The 13,783-nt window shown below is 39.3% G+C and overlaps 1 protein-coding gene across 1 annotated transcript; it reads right to left on the bottom strand.

Annotated features, from left to right (window-relative positions):
- Window positions 1-374: 374 nt before the first annotated feature.
- Window positions 375-13,082, bottom strand: LOC119889653 (glycine receptor subunit beta-like; the record flags this gene model as incomplete). Its single annotated transcript, XM_038700458.1, has 3 exons — window positions 375-491; window positions 5,193-5,351; window positions 12,934-13,082. Coding segments are annotated over 3 exons (425 nt in total), but the record flags the coding sequence as incomplete, so codon positions are not given.
- Between the last annotated feature and the right edge of the window lie 701 nt (window positions 13,083-13,783).

The raw sequence follows: 13,783 nt of genomic DNA, 5'->3' as shown, positions 1-13,783 counted from the left end.
AATATTTCACTAATGTGCAATGATTCTAGAATATATGAAAGTCTAACTTTTTGACTTAAATTCCATGATTTTGTCAAGTTTTCTGAGATGCACCTGATCAGTATATGAATTTGCTATGTCATTTGACTATTTAATGTAGTTTCAATATCAGTATGTTGCCAAAATACAACATACAAACTATTAATCTCTCTTCTCCCTCTCACAGATAGACTGACCAGTAGACGACATTGAAGAAAAGGAAGGAAAAGGGAAAGAGGGCTCTTGCATAGAGGTCAATGCGTTTGGCAGCAGCAGGTATGACCGGTTTGGGTGGTGGGGGTTTCTTGTTGGTTTTGCTCTGGGACTTAAGGGCCCTGTGACTTCAACTGGTTTACCATAACAGTCAAGTTGGAAAGTTCAAAGTCTCGAGGTAAAGATCCCACGATGCTGAAGTCATTGGAGCGAAGGTCTGATTTGGATGTGCAAACTTTCTTACAGCGAGTTTCTACTACCTGGTAAGAGAGAGAGAGACTGACTAATTAAAGTCATTTGATATTGTCACTCATGGAGTTTTGCTGTACAAAGAATAGTTGTCAAATGGGTCTGTGTTGCCTTATTGCTTTATAGTCCTAAATCCATAATTTACGGGTCTCCAGGAGAGCATGCTGGGGCCTTAATTCATTTTATTATACATCAATTATTGTAAATCTGCCTGCTTATGATGTCTTTGTGTACGTTGATGATGCTGCATGCCTAATGACACATAAAGATAAAGAGGGGCCTCGTGTATAAAAGACTGCACAGCTTTCATACTGAAAGATGGCATACTCACAGAATTTGTATGTAAGTATGTACGCACAAAAATATCCACATGTATAAAACCAGGCATCGCCAAGTCCCGCACATCTTTCCTTTATATATCCCAATCAAGGTGAATTTAGCACACATGCACAAGCCACACACCTTGGCTCCTCCCATAAATTACTATGCAAATGACCGCAAATTCGCCAGTGTCACCTCCTGAAGTCCAAATAACAACGGCCGATCTTGCTGCAAAACTCGTGAAAAAGAGAAACTACGCTGAGTGCCAGATCGAGTTGCTCACAAAGTTGAGGCGAGAAGAAATCTTTTATTTGATCATTTGAACTCCTGGATCAGCAAAAAACGCACAACGACGGAGTTTCAGAGTGTCACAATGGAAGTCAGTGCAGCTGGCTGAGAGACTCATAATGGCTGAAATAAAGAAAACATGGTCTGACAAAGTGGATGTCAAAAAACGAGGGGGGAATGAGTTTTTTCTGAAGTGCTTGTGAGATGGAAATTATAAAGCACATATTGTTTGATGCAGCTCGTTCACAGTTATATTATTCTAAATAAAGGCTTTAACCTGTTGGCTCCCGCTCGTAACAGCTGCTGCCACAAACAGTGGTTATAGCCTACTTGGGAAAGGCAAGCTGGAGTCCTGCCACCTGACATTATCATGGCTTCATGCTGGCAGTTTCACAACTGCCCATGAGTGTCTGTGTCATACACTCCGGCCCTCTCCTCTGCGCACTTTGGGGACTGATGAAATATTTAGAGGACACTGATTTAAGATTTAAGTTGGTGCAATTTGGCACAATTGGAAGGTGCAGTATAGAATAGTTATGGCTAACTAGCGCAAGCACAAATAACACTGCTGTCTTAAATGTTTAAATGATAAAGTGATAACATGTGATATGAAGTGAAATTAAATATGTGAGAGGCGGGGCTTGGATCAAGATGGCGACATAATTTGATTGCACCACACAACCTTGCAGAATTTAATATAAATCCCTGAGTTATATTTACTAGTTCAACAGCAACCATGTAAAAAACTGCATTGAACGAGGAGAGTGATTTTTTTTTAAGCGAGCAAGAAGTTCTCAAAAGAAGAAAAGTGAGCCAACAACCGAGAATGAGGAACAGACTAGCATGGCCTAAACTGGCATAGCCGCTGTGCTACCAGAGCTAAACACACTTAATGCGGACTTCAGTGTATTTGGTTCCAAACTGGACGGAATAGACGGATAAGATGGCTAGGTACGGATAAATACATCATGCTGGAAAGGGCTCGCAGCACACTGGGCCCGGCAAAAACCGAACCAAGACAGAGCAGTCCTCATACGCTTTCTGAAATTCCAAGACCGGGAATTTGCATTCCACTACTCCAAAGTACGTGACATCAAACAACGGAAACAAACTCTCCTTTGCACTAATGTCAAGATTCATCTCTTCTCGTCGCCGGAAGATGCAGAGAAATTCCATCGTGGACTTTGAAGAGACGACATGGGTTTGTTTACAAATGGAGAATCAACTGATGCCTTTTGACAAGGTACTGCACTAAATAATGTTGAAGAAGTTTGTACTCTCATATCCATGAACGGTTACCTTACTCTATACAGTAGACATAAGGACATACATTACATAAGGAGCCTGGGAAACCTATTGTTTATTTGATTATGGTTACCCGACCTGATTCTAACTTTTAACAAGATGTCATTCAACTATTATAATTTATAGATATGGTGCACAGGGGTACTATAGTTTAATTTAACCCAGTTATTTCCAAGACTCAACTTTAAACTTTATGGACTCTGCTCTTTTTGTTTGACATGTTTAGTTGCAATAACCATTCACTTTGGGGTATTGTTGTATGCTCTTTTGACTGCATGGTTTGTGGACATCATTTGTGGTTTGCCTGGGATAGATTTACCAGTGAAGCTGAAGTGTTACAGTTTTTAGAGGAGGGAGGGGGGAGCGGGATTAGAAGGGTTCGCATTGTTGTGGGAAGATGTTGTTCAAGTCTCCCCAGGTATGTGTATATTTATGTTTGTCTGTTTTTTTTAAAATTTGGTTTTGATTTTTTGCAGCAGCCTTTTATTCTATTTTCTTTTGTATAGATAAGTATGTATCATAACTATAATTCCTCTTACCCAAGGTTAGCGAATGCTGGTTTAATGGTATCATGTTAAGTGACCATGCTGCTGTATCACTCAAAATCCAAATTGACAAAATTGCCCATAGCCCACCTAATTGGAGGTTCCAGGCGAGATGGCTGCAAGACCAAGCTTTTGTTGACACTATTGACTGGCTAGAAAAGGGTTCAAAGGCTGGAAAACTCTTATCCTGGAGAATCAAAAACAACAAACTGACCGAGCAATAAATAGTAATAATTTTTATGAATCCTTATATAGATCAGAATGCAACCGCGGCTCAGATGCGCAAGAAACATTTCTTGATCAGCTTCAGTTTCAGTCATTATCTGACGACATTAATTAATTAATTAATTAATTAATTTTATAAAACATTTAAAACTAAATTAGTAGAGCCACTTCTGAATATGTTTAAAGAATGCAATGATCGGACGTATTAATATAATAAAATGGATATACAACCAAAATTCCTGTACCTTTTTCAATCAATCCCACACCCGCTTCCTAAATGTTTTTTTGATAAAATTAACAACATTCTTGCTAAATTCATTTGGCATTTGGCAATTCAATAAAAAAGCTAGGCTGGAATTGAAGTTGCTTTACTTGCTGTATGAGAGAGGTGGCCTTCGTCTTCCAAATCTGCGGTGGTATTACTGGTCAGCTCAGTTACACTCTGCCTCGTTTTTGTCGAGGGTTTGGGTTGGTTGGGTGGTTTTTCAGTTGTTTCCTATGTTTTTATGTAGTTCTGGGTTTCACTTGTGTTCTGGTTTTGTATTCTTGTGTTTAGTCTTTCATGTGTGGGGTTTTTTAGCCTAGTTTATTCTTTTGTTCATTTGCATGTTTAATTGACTTAGTTTCTGTCTTGTCCCTTATCTTAGTTTTAGTCCTGCATTTTAGTTCTGTTTTATTCTTCCTGGTCCCTTGTCATTTGATCTGGTTTTTGTCCACTTGTCAGTGTGTCTTGTCCATGTCATCTGGTTCCATATTTTGTGAGTGGTTGTCTTAGTCCTTAGTCCTATGTCTCCATTTTTGTGTTGTCCTGTTTCCAGTTCCCTGCCCTGGTTTTGTTCGGCATGCAGTTGTTTTCCGTTTTACTTTGGTAACTCTGTCCTTGTGTGTTCTCATATGCTTTACTTCCTGTTTTAGTTTGTAGTTTCTGCTCCTAGTGTGTGTTGTCATTTTTACTTCCTGTGCTTGTCTCTGATTTTTTAAGTAGGTTCACCTGTGTCTAATTAGTTTCTCCCTTCATTGTTGTCGTTTTCATGTGTTGTAGGCTAATGATTTCCATGTGAGAGTTCTCCAGTGTTACTCGTGCCTCCTGTGTTTTTTTTTTTTGTGGATTACTTTGGATTTACTTTCAGTTGGATTATTCACCGGTTGGATTTTGGACTGCTTACCACCTCACCTGTAAGTTTCACCGTGTGCTGCAATAAACCTCACTCATTCACCAGTACCTGCTCAGTGTCTTAATTTTGGGTCCAAACCTCTGTTCCCAGCATTCAGCCAGATGGCTGACCTGACAGTTTTATTTTAGCTCAGACATTCTTCCACCTTGGGTAAATACTGAGCAAGCAACTATATCAGAACTACCCCTCAAGCTATGTCTATATTCTCCAAAAAAACATTTTAACTATGTAGCCAAGGTAGAACCAAGGTAGAAGAACAAAAATCAAGGACAACTGAACAAATAAGCAAATTCTGAACAAGTCAGCAAAATCAGACGGGCAAAACGCTCTTAATCTGAAATGCTCCATCTGGATAAGTAACGTTAGCCTGCAGAGAACGGAACGGGTTTACGGAGAGCTTTTATCCGTTGTTGAAGCACACAAAATGACAAATTAACATCGTGTAAGTTAAACGCTCCACTAGACAAAACCGTGACGCAACCGCTGCCTGTGTCGATTCAGCTGGCGCCATTATTCCAAAATTTCATCTAGTGTCGTTTGTTGTAAAATGTACATGCCTGATTGGTGAGCAGGACCGTAACATGAGGCACATGCAGCTTGTGATTGGCGGGCAGATGTGTCACACAAGGATGACAATGGAATGAATTTGTAACTGCGTGACTATTTAAAAACGGTTCAGATGCGCTGTTTAATTAACCTACATTTTAATCGCCGTCTTCACGATTAACTAATCGTGTTCTTTTAAATTTCAATTTGAAAACAATTAATTGTTCAGCCCTAATTACAAATAATGTAAGTGACAGCATTGAAATATAATCTTGCATGCTAGTCCATTAGACTGATTTGTGTTTACCTGCAGCGTGTTGACATGTATAGGTGTTCCACCAGTCCCATTCACTGTGTTATTTGTTTTATTTGAAGGCTTCTTTCCTTCTTTCTCTTGCAAAGCTTTCTCCTTTGTGGCCATTTTGGCTTTCTCCTCCTCAATCCGTTTGGGACTGTTCAGCATCACCTATAGAGAAAAAGAGAGAAACAGACAAAGAGGGAGGGAAAAACAGGGGGATAAAGAGTATGAAATAAAAGAGGGGGAAAGAGAGACAAAGGATTTTGTGGATTTCATGGACACAATTTCCTACAGGTAAATGTACAGTACAAATACAGTTGATAGGGCAGTTAACAACACATAGTTACCAGAGGTGGGTAGAGTAGCTCAAAACTGTACTCCAGAAAAAGTACTGTTACTTTGCAAAAACAAGTACTCAAGTAGAGGTAAAAGTGGTCATCAAATTAACTACTTGAGTAAAAGTACAAAAGTATTTACTAAAAAAATTACTTAAGGAGCTAGTCTTTTATTTGATGTGGATGTGACTAGAATTATTTCAGATGGTCTTCCTTAGGTAAAGAAGTGAACATACACTTTTTATTATATTTATTTGTGATGAAATGATAAGTTATAATCTCCTGCTTAGATAACCTGCCACATTTATCAGAACATTATTCTAAGTGTGTATCCATTTGATTACAAAATATTGAATAAATATTATAGTCTGTTAGTACTCCGATATGTAAAGATTGTTTAAAAATATATTATTTTCTTGTATATATTAAATTATGATTTGGCAAACAAATCAAATTAGGAGATAACACTGTGTGCTGGCAATTCGAGTTTTCAAATAAACAGCTCAGGCAAACACTTGTCTCTGAATTTTATTCATTTCATAATTTATTGCCTATTAAATACAGGTGTGTTCTCCTCTTCACTTTTACATGAAACATTACATCAGTTGCATCCACATGAAATAAGAGGAGTTTCTTTTTTTTGTGTTTGCATGCTCCTATACTATTAGCTTGAATATTTACATTATGGCAGAAAGCATGAAGAGTTTTTAAGCATGATATACTGTATGTAACCATTTATGATTAAACACGTTAGCATTAACAATACAGACACTGCTCTCTGTCAGCACGGTGTAGCCTACTGACTTCACAAGCAGATTCCGCTGCACCAACACAGTCTCATCCCAGGAGGTCAAATACAGACGCTTTGAGAAAGTCTGCCAAAGCGTTTGTCTCAAATGTCCAGGGATGACATGGGGCTGGCTGCACGGTGCGCAAAATTTCAATCTGGAGCCTAAATATTAGCTGCTAGCACCATTTGAAAGCCATACTACCATGCGTTAGCTTTAGCCATTATTATGTTGATGCTTAACTGCAGTAAATAAGTAGCGAAATAGCACAATGAATGTATCTTAAAGTAGTGTAGTAAAAGTAATTATTTCTCTCTGAAAAACTAAGAGTAAAAGTAGGATGCATTAAAACTACTCTGACAACTACAATTTACTCAAAGGTTACTTGTAACATGTAACGGAGTAAATGTAACTCGTTATTACACACGTCTGGTAGTTACACATTGCAAGGTGAGACAAGTGATTCTCAACTGGTGCACCTCTGTTAGAGGTAAAACATGTACATATAGACAATTCTTCATCACCAAAACATATTATTAAGAGCGTATTCCAAGTGACATAGGAATATGTTTGCACAACTGGATACAAAATAAGCTGAGCCATAAATTATTCAGGAGATGGTACCATAGCTCTTGTTTGTATTTTGTGGCTCTCAGCAATGGATGAGTTTTGTTTTCTCCAATTATTGGTGAAATGGCAGCGATATACACCGATCAGCCATAACGTAATGACCCCTGACTGGTGCAGTGAATGGCATAGATTATCTCGTTATGGCACCTGTCAGTTGGTGAGAGAGAGAGAATAAACTCAGCAAAAAACATCCCTTTTTCAGGACACTATTTTTATTGTAATTCTATACAAGATGTCTGTCTGATAGGGCTGTAGCTAAATTTAAGGATGTGATTCCATCAGCTCTAAATTCATTATCAAGTCACAAAGTAACAGAGGACTCCTATGCTAATTTCAGTCCCTCCCAAATCGATCATCTTGTTGATAGTGCTGCAGGCTCGCTGCGAATGACACTCGACTCTGTAGCACCTCTAAAAAGAAAATAATAAAACAGACGGTTAGCTCCATGGTATAATACTGAAACTCGCAAATTAAAACAAATATCGCGGAAACTTGAGAGGAATTGGCGTTCCACCAAACTGGAAAATTCTCGTTTAATTTGGCAAGATAGTCTTAAAACTTATAGGAAGGCCCTCCGTAATTCCAGAGCAGCGTACTACTCGTCATTAATAGAGGAAAATAGGAACAACCCCAGGTTTCTATTCAGCACTGTAGCCAGGCTGACAGAGAGTCACAGCTCTATTGAGCCAAGTATTCCCATAGCTCTCAGTAGTTATGACTTCATGAGCTTCTTTAATGATGAAATTCTAACTATTAGAAACAAAATTCACCAAGACCTGCCCTCAACTGGCACCAACTTATCTCCAAACTCAGGAACCTTAGAGCTGTAAAACCAGATATATGTTTAGACTGTTTTGCTTCCCTCAATCTTTACCAACTAACTTCAATAATTTCTTCATCTAAACCATCAACCTGCCTCTTAGACCCCATCCCGACTAGGCTGCTTAAAGAAGTTTTTCCCTTAGTCAGCACTTCTATACTAGATATGATCAATCTATCTTTATCAACAGGCTATGTACCACAGTACTTTAAAGTAGCTGTAATTAAACCTCTTCTGAAAAAGCCCAACCTTGATCCAGATGTTTTAGCCAACTATAGACCTATATCTAACCTTCCATTTCTCTCTAAGGTTCTGGAGAAAGCAGTTGCTAAACAGCTGTGTGACTTTCTACAGAGCAATAGTTTATTTGAGGATTTTCAGTCAGGATTTAGAGCTCATCATAGCACAGAGGCAGCACAGGTGAAAATTACTAATGACCTCCTCATTGCAACAGACAAAGGACTTGTCTCTGTACTGGTTTTATTAGATCTTAGTGCTGCATTCAATACCATTGACCATCAGATACATTACAGAGACTGGAACATTTCATTGGTATTAAAGGAACGGCTCTAAGTCCTATTTATCAGATCGATTTCAGTTTGTACATGTTAACGATGAATCCTCCATGTACGCCAAAGTTAGTCATGGAGTTCCACAAGGATCTGTCCTCAGACCAATCCTCTTCACTTTATATATGCTTCCTTTAGGCAATATTATCAGGAAACACTCCAAAAACTTTCATTGTTATGCAGATGATACTCAGTTATATCTATCGATCAAGCCAGATGAAACTCATCTGTTAGCCTTACTTCAAATGTGCCTTCAGGATGTTAAAACCTGGATGACCTGTAATTTTCTAATGTTAAACATGGATAAAACTGAAGTCATTGTTCTGGGGCCCAAGCACCTCCGTGACACATTATCTAAAGATATAGTTTCCCTTGATGGCATCGCCCTGGCCTCCAGCACCACCGTGAGGAATCTTGGAGTTATCTTTGATCAGGACATGTCGTTTAAGTCTCACATTAAGCAAATTCCAAGGACCGCCTTTTTTCACCTACGTAATATTGCAAAAATCAGGAACATCCTGTCTAAAAATGATGCAGAAAAACTAGTCCATGCATTTGTTACTTCTAGGAGGAATTACTGCAATTCCTTATTATCAGGCTGCTCAAAAAAGTACATTAAGACTCTTCAGCTGATTCAGAATGCTGCAGCACGTGTTCTGACAGGAACCAGGAAAAGAGATCACATTTCTCTTGTCTTAGCTTCTCTGCATTGGCTTCCAGTAAAATCCAGAATAGAATTTAAAATCCTTCTTCTCACCTACAAAGCTCTTAATGGTCAGGCACAATCTTATCTTAAAGAGTTCATAGTACCTTACTACCCCACCAGAGCACTGCGCTCCCAGATTGCAGGCTTACTTGTGGTTCCTAGAGTCTCCAAAGGTAGAATTGGAGCGTTCAGCTATCAAGCTCCTTTCCTGTGGAACCAGGTTCCAGTTTGGGTTCAGGAGGCAGACACCATCTCCACATTTAAGAGCAGGCTTAAGACTTTCCTCTTTGATAAAGCTTATAGTTAGGACTGGCTCAGGTGAGTCCTGAACCATCCCTTAGTTATGCTGCTATAGGCCTAGACTACCGGGGAATTTCCCATGATGCACGGAGCTCCTCTTCTTTCTCTCCCTCTGTATGCAACCTCATCCCATTATTGCATGTTACTAACACAACTTCTCCCCTTTCCGGTAGTCTTGTGCTTTCTCGTCCCTCTCCTCTCTCCTCCTATCACTTCCTGCAGGTGTTTCTGGCTCTGGAGCTGTGGAGTCTGGATCTGTGGCTGCGGGTCACCTGCTGCCCCCGTGTTCCTGCTGGACACCCTCTGCTACAACTATTGTTACTAATCCTATTGTTGTTGTTTTAATTATAATCATTAACACTACTGTAAATATCTGTACCATAATTCATTCAATCTATAGCAACATTACCTTTACTGTCTGTACCTGATTTTAAAGGGTGTAAACAATGTTTTTAGCGCTTGTTCAATGAACCATAAACAATCAATGAAATATGCACCTGTGTATTGGTCGCTAAGACACTAAAGCCTAAACTCCGGCTAAGGCGCTTTACAGCTGCGCCATGGTTGCCGGAGCTAATCGCAGCCATTCTAGTCAATGCTTGTGAGTCCACCAGCTGTGGGCGCAGCGTGTCCCACTCCACAGAGAATACGTAGCAGGTCTATCTTTGCCGCTAGCCGCGTCAAGCAACACAGAGCAGCTCGCACCAGGCAGGAAGTCAGAAAGAGAACGGCAGAGAGAATCCGGTAAATTTTCAAAATGAAACACCCTTTGGAGGCTCCCGATTGTAAAACAATAATAAACACTGTTAAAACGGACACAAAACGAAATCATTTAACTGCAAACACTGATTACCAAATCAACAAAATCTAAACATGTCAGCAAAATCAGGCAGGCAAAATGCTCTGATTCTGTAATGCTCCTCTTGGGAAATGCAGCCTGAAGTTGACGGGACGAAACAGGGTCACATAGAGCTGTGGAGAAAGTAGTAGAAGCACAAACAGGACAAATTAATAACAAGTAGGGCAGGCTACACGCTCCGCTGCTGACACGCTTCTGACACGCTTCCAGTGGACTTTGACCCCAGGCTATGGACGGATAAAAACCGTGGCAAATCTTTGCACTCTGTCACTGTATTAGAACTACACTTGTGTCAACAACCAGTGAAGAAGTCAATGTGTTAACAGGTAAAAAGTGACAGACATATTCTTTTCTTTCATTTCTGCTCTGTTGAACAAAAGTTACTGTAATGTTAACTTTTAGACGCATCAAATCTGCTTGGGGTGAATTCACTTAGGTCAGACGGAGTTCTTGTGTAGGCTGTGACTTAAATACTATCCAACTGTTCATGTAAATGTGTGATAAAGTAATACCATATCTAATTCTCTCTCTCTCTCTCTCTCTCTCTCTCTCTCTCTCTCTCTCTCTCTCTCTCTCTCTCTCTCTCTCTCTCTCTCTCTTAGATAAGTTGCAGGTCCAAAGAATGCTATTTGTAGTGTAGATTGGTTCAATCAGAGTGTGTTTTTGCCCAGTACTTTGGCTTGCATATTGTGACGCCCTGTGGGGTCATGTGTGGGCGTGGCCAATATCTATCCCTTGCAGGTGACGAGCTGGAACTGATTGCAGTAACTCCGGGCACCTGGGTTAATTGCCATGTAGAGTATTTGTAAAGCCTTATTCTTATTTTTAGGGTTGATGCTGCTGGGCTGTGGTCACAGACCTCTCTGCTAACTTACTACACTCTGTTTCCCTCCACAGGTTTCTGGACATGCTGTTTTAGTTGTAGTTATTGTTTCTTGCACATTACAACACCCTTACACACATTTTCCATGCATCCATCATCCTGCCCTGACATGACCACTGATGTTCATACACCGTACTTTATCACCTTTACATTGGCTCAAGTCTCATTTTGGCTTATTTTGAGTTAAATAAATATATTTTGTTAAACACTTACCGTGGTGTGTTTCCCTTTTTGTTTTGGCCTTTAGAGCCAGGTCATAACAATATATTGTTTTGAAACAGGCTACTAGAGATAGGTAAAATTAATGGCATTCACACTAGCTAGACTACTGTTTTTCATGGCCAACTACACTATCCCCTTTTCTTTACAGCAAGTAAACGTAGCTGCAGTTCAGCAAGTGACAGTCACAAACAACAACTTATAGTTTTACTATGTATCACTCACTACGCGTGTGTGTGTAGTAACATTGCTTAGCAGCTATTATTCAAGTTGTAAAATATTTTTTAGAAACACTGTTACCCATTATTTTATATGTATGTGTGTATTTATATATATATATATATATATATATATACACACATTTTAAAAACACTTTTGGCGTTTTTTTTAATCGAGGCAGTTACACTGAAGGATATTTTGACACCTCAGAGCTCAACAACTCCCTTAATTTAACACAAATATTTCTGGGTCAAAAGAAAGGTAAGAGTTGAGTGACGTTACATTTATACGTATTCATCTTTTTATGAAAAAAACAGGAGATGGGTTGTTTTGTTTTTTTAAATTAACCCCCCCCCCCCATTCAAATGACACCACTCAACTTCTTTGGTCGACCATGGCGAGGTCTGTTCTGAGTGGAACCTGTCCTGTTGAACCGCTCTATGGTCTCTGCCACCGTGCAGCAGCTCAGTTTCACGATCTTGGCAGTTTTCTTATAGCCTCGGCCATCTTTATGTAGGGCAACCATTCTTTATTTCTGATCCTCATTTCTTTGCCATGAGGTACCATGTTGAACCTTCAGTGACCAGTACGAGGGAGCCTGAGAGCAATAACACCAAACCACACCCGAGACCTTGTAACACTAACAAGTTACATGACACCGAGGAGGCAAAATGGCTAATTGGGCCCAATTTGGACATGGGGTGACAGGGGTGTCCTCACTTTTGTTGCCAGCGGGTCAGACATAAATGGCTGTGTGATGTGTTGTAAAAATTGTTAAAAAAAGAGGCTGAAGAGGCCATCTCTGGGCTGTCATTTTTTGAGTCAGTGCCTTATTACAGTTGAAGTCAGAAGTTTAAATACACCTCGGTTGAAGTCATTAAACTTTATTTTTAACCACTCCACATATTTCATGTGAACAAATGATAGTTTTGACAAGTCTTCCTCCTATGTGACCTTCCGACTTTTAATTGACAGCAGTTACAATAGCTGTAAAATACAAAAACCACATACATTTTTCCCAGCTACCCCCACAGACCTCCCTACAGGAATTTCATCTTTCTCACCTTTTTCAACCCTGATGAGTTTGGAGCAGCCTGTAATCCCATTGTGATCACTGCCAGCGATTTGACACTTAACTTTGCCACTCAAATGCGTTTGCTGTGTTTCTTGTGGCCTTACCCTAATTCATTTATACCCATTCAAATGACACCACTCAAATGTTATGAAAGTCTTTGTACAGTACTTGTACATTTACTTTTGTAAATGAATCAAAGATAACTTGCTGACGTGCCAACACTGTTACTTTCTCCTTTCATAATCCTAGACTCTATGCTCAGGGAGTGTCTAACCCAGTGATGAGTATGAAGATGTACTGTATATGTTGTATGTAATTGTGAGTGCGTGAGTGTGAGAAGAACTGACCTGTACCACAGCGTATTCCACCAGTGATGAAAATCCAAAAAGTAGACAGGCAATGAGCCAGATATCAATGGCCTTTACGTAGGAAACCTTTGGTAGCTCTGACGCCAACAGCATACTCTCACTGGACAGAGAGAGTACTGATAAAATACCTAAAACACACAGAAGTTAATACGTTAATGTTACCATGTGTGAATAATTATTTCCAGATAAGCAACATTCGTGAAAATTAAATCTACCTAGAGAAAAAAGAAAAAGGGGGATAGTGGTTAGGGTTGGGTATCGTTTAAAATTTTACAATCCCAGTACCAAAACGAGTACCCTGAAAGTGATTCAGATAACAATGGAGTACTTCATTTGATACCTTGCGTAAAATGCCACATGTTAAAGCCATAGTAAATTATTGGTATTATTATTTTTATTGTTGTTATGGACACACAAGGTAATCTATTTTGTTTTCTATTTTTTTTTTTCCCAATAACTGTTATATAAAAATATTGGGAAATTGTATCAGATCGCTCCTCATCCTAATTAGGTCATCCACACTAGAAGTATCATCAGAGGAAGGACGATAGCTTGGAAGTTTTTTTTGTATTTGAATGAGAGAGGAGTAAAACAGTTAAGTGGTCACTAAGTTGTTGAAAATGAATTTAAGTAAACAACGGAGAAAATTTTTACTGTCCATCAATAAATCTTGAACTGAATTGAAAGGTCTCAGCGGATGCTTTTTCCTTTAGTGGTGAGTACCTACACCAAAAAGACAGTAAGAAGTAGAAAACGAGAAAGGACTTGCTTAAACAAGTCACTAAACTACACTAAAGAGTCTAAAGAAGCAAACAGGAGAAGAGAGGCT

This window comes from Micropterus salmoides, unplaced genomic scaffold, assembly GCF_014851395.1.
Source record: "Micropterus salmoides isolate LMB-PRFRI ecotype aquatic unplaced genomic scaffold, ASM1485139v1 Ms_hic_scaffold_578, whole genome shotgun sequence".
NCBI lineage: Eukaryota > Metazoa > Chordata > Actinopteri > Centrarchiformes > Centrarchidae > Micropterus > Micropterus salmoides.
Note: the sequence above shows the minus strand (reverse complement) of the source record. Positions and strands in the feature narration are given on the sequence as shown.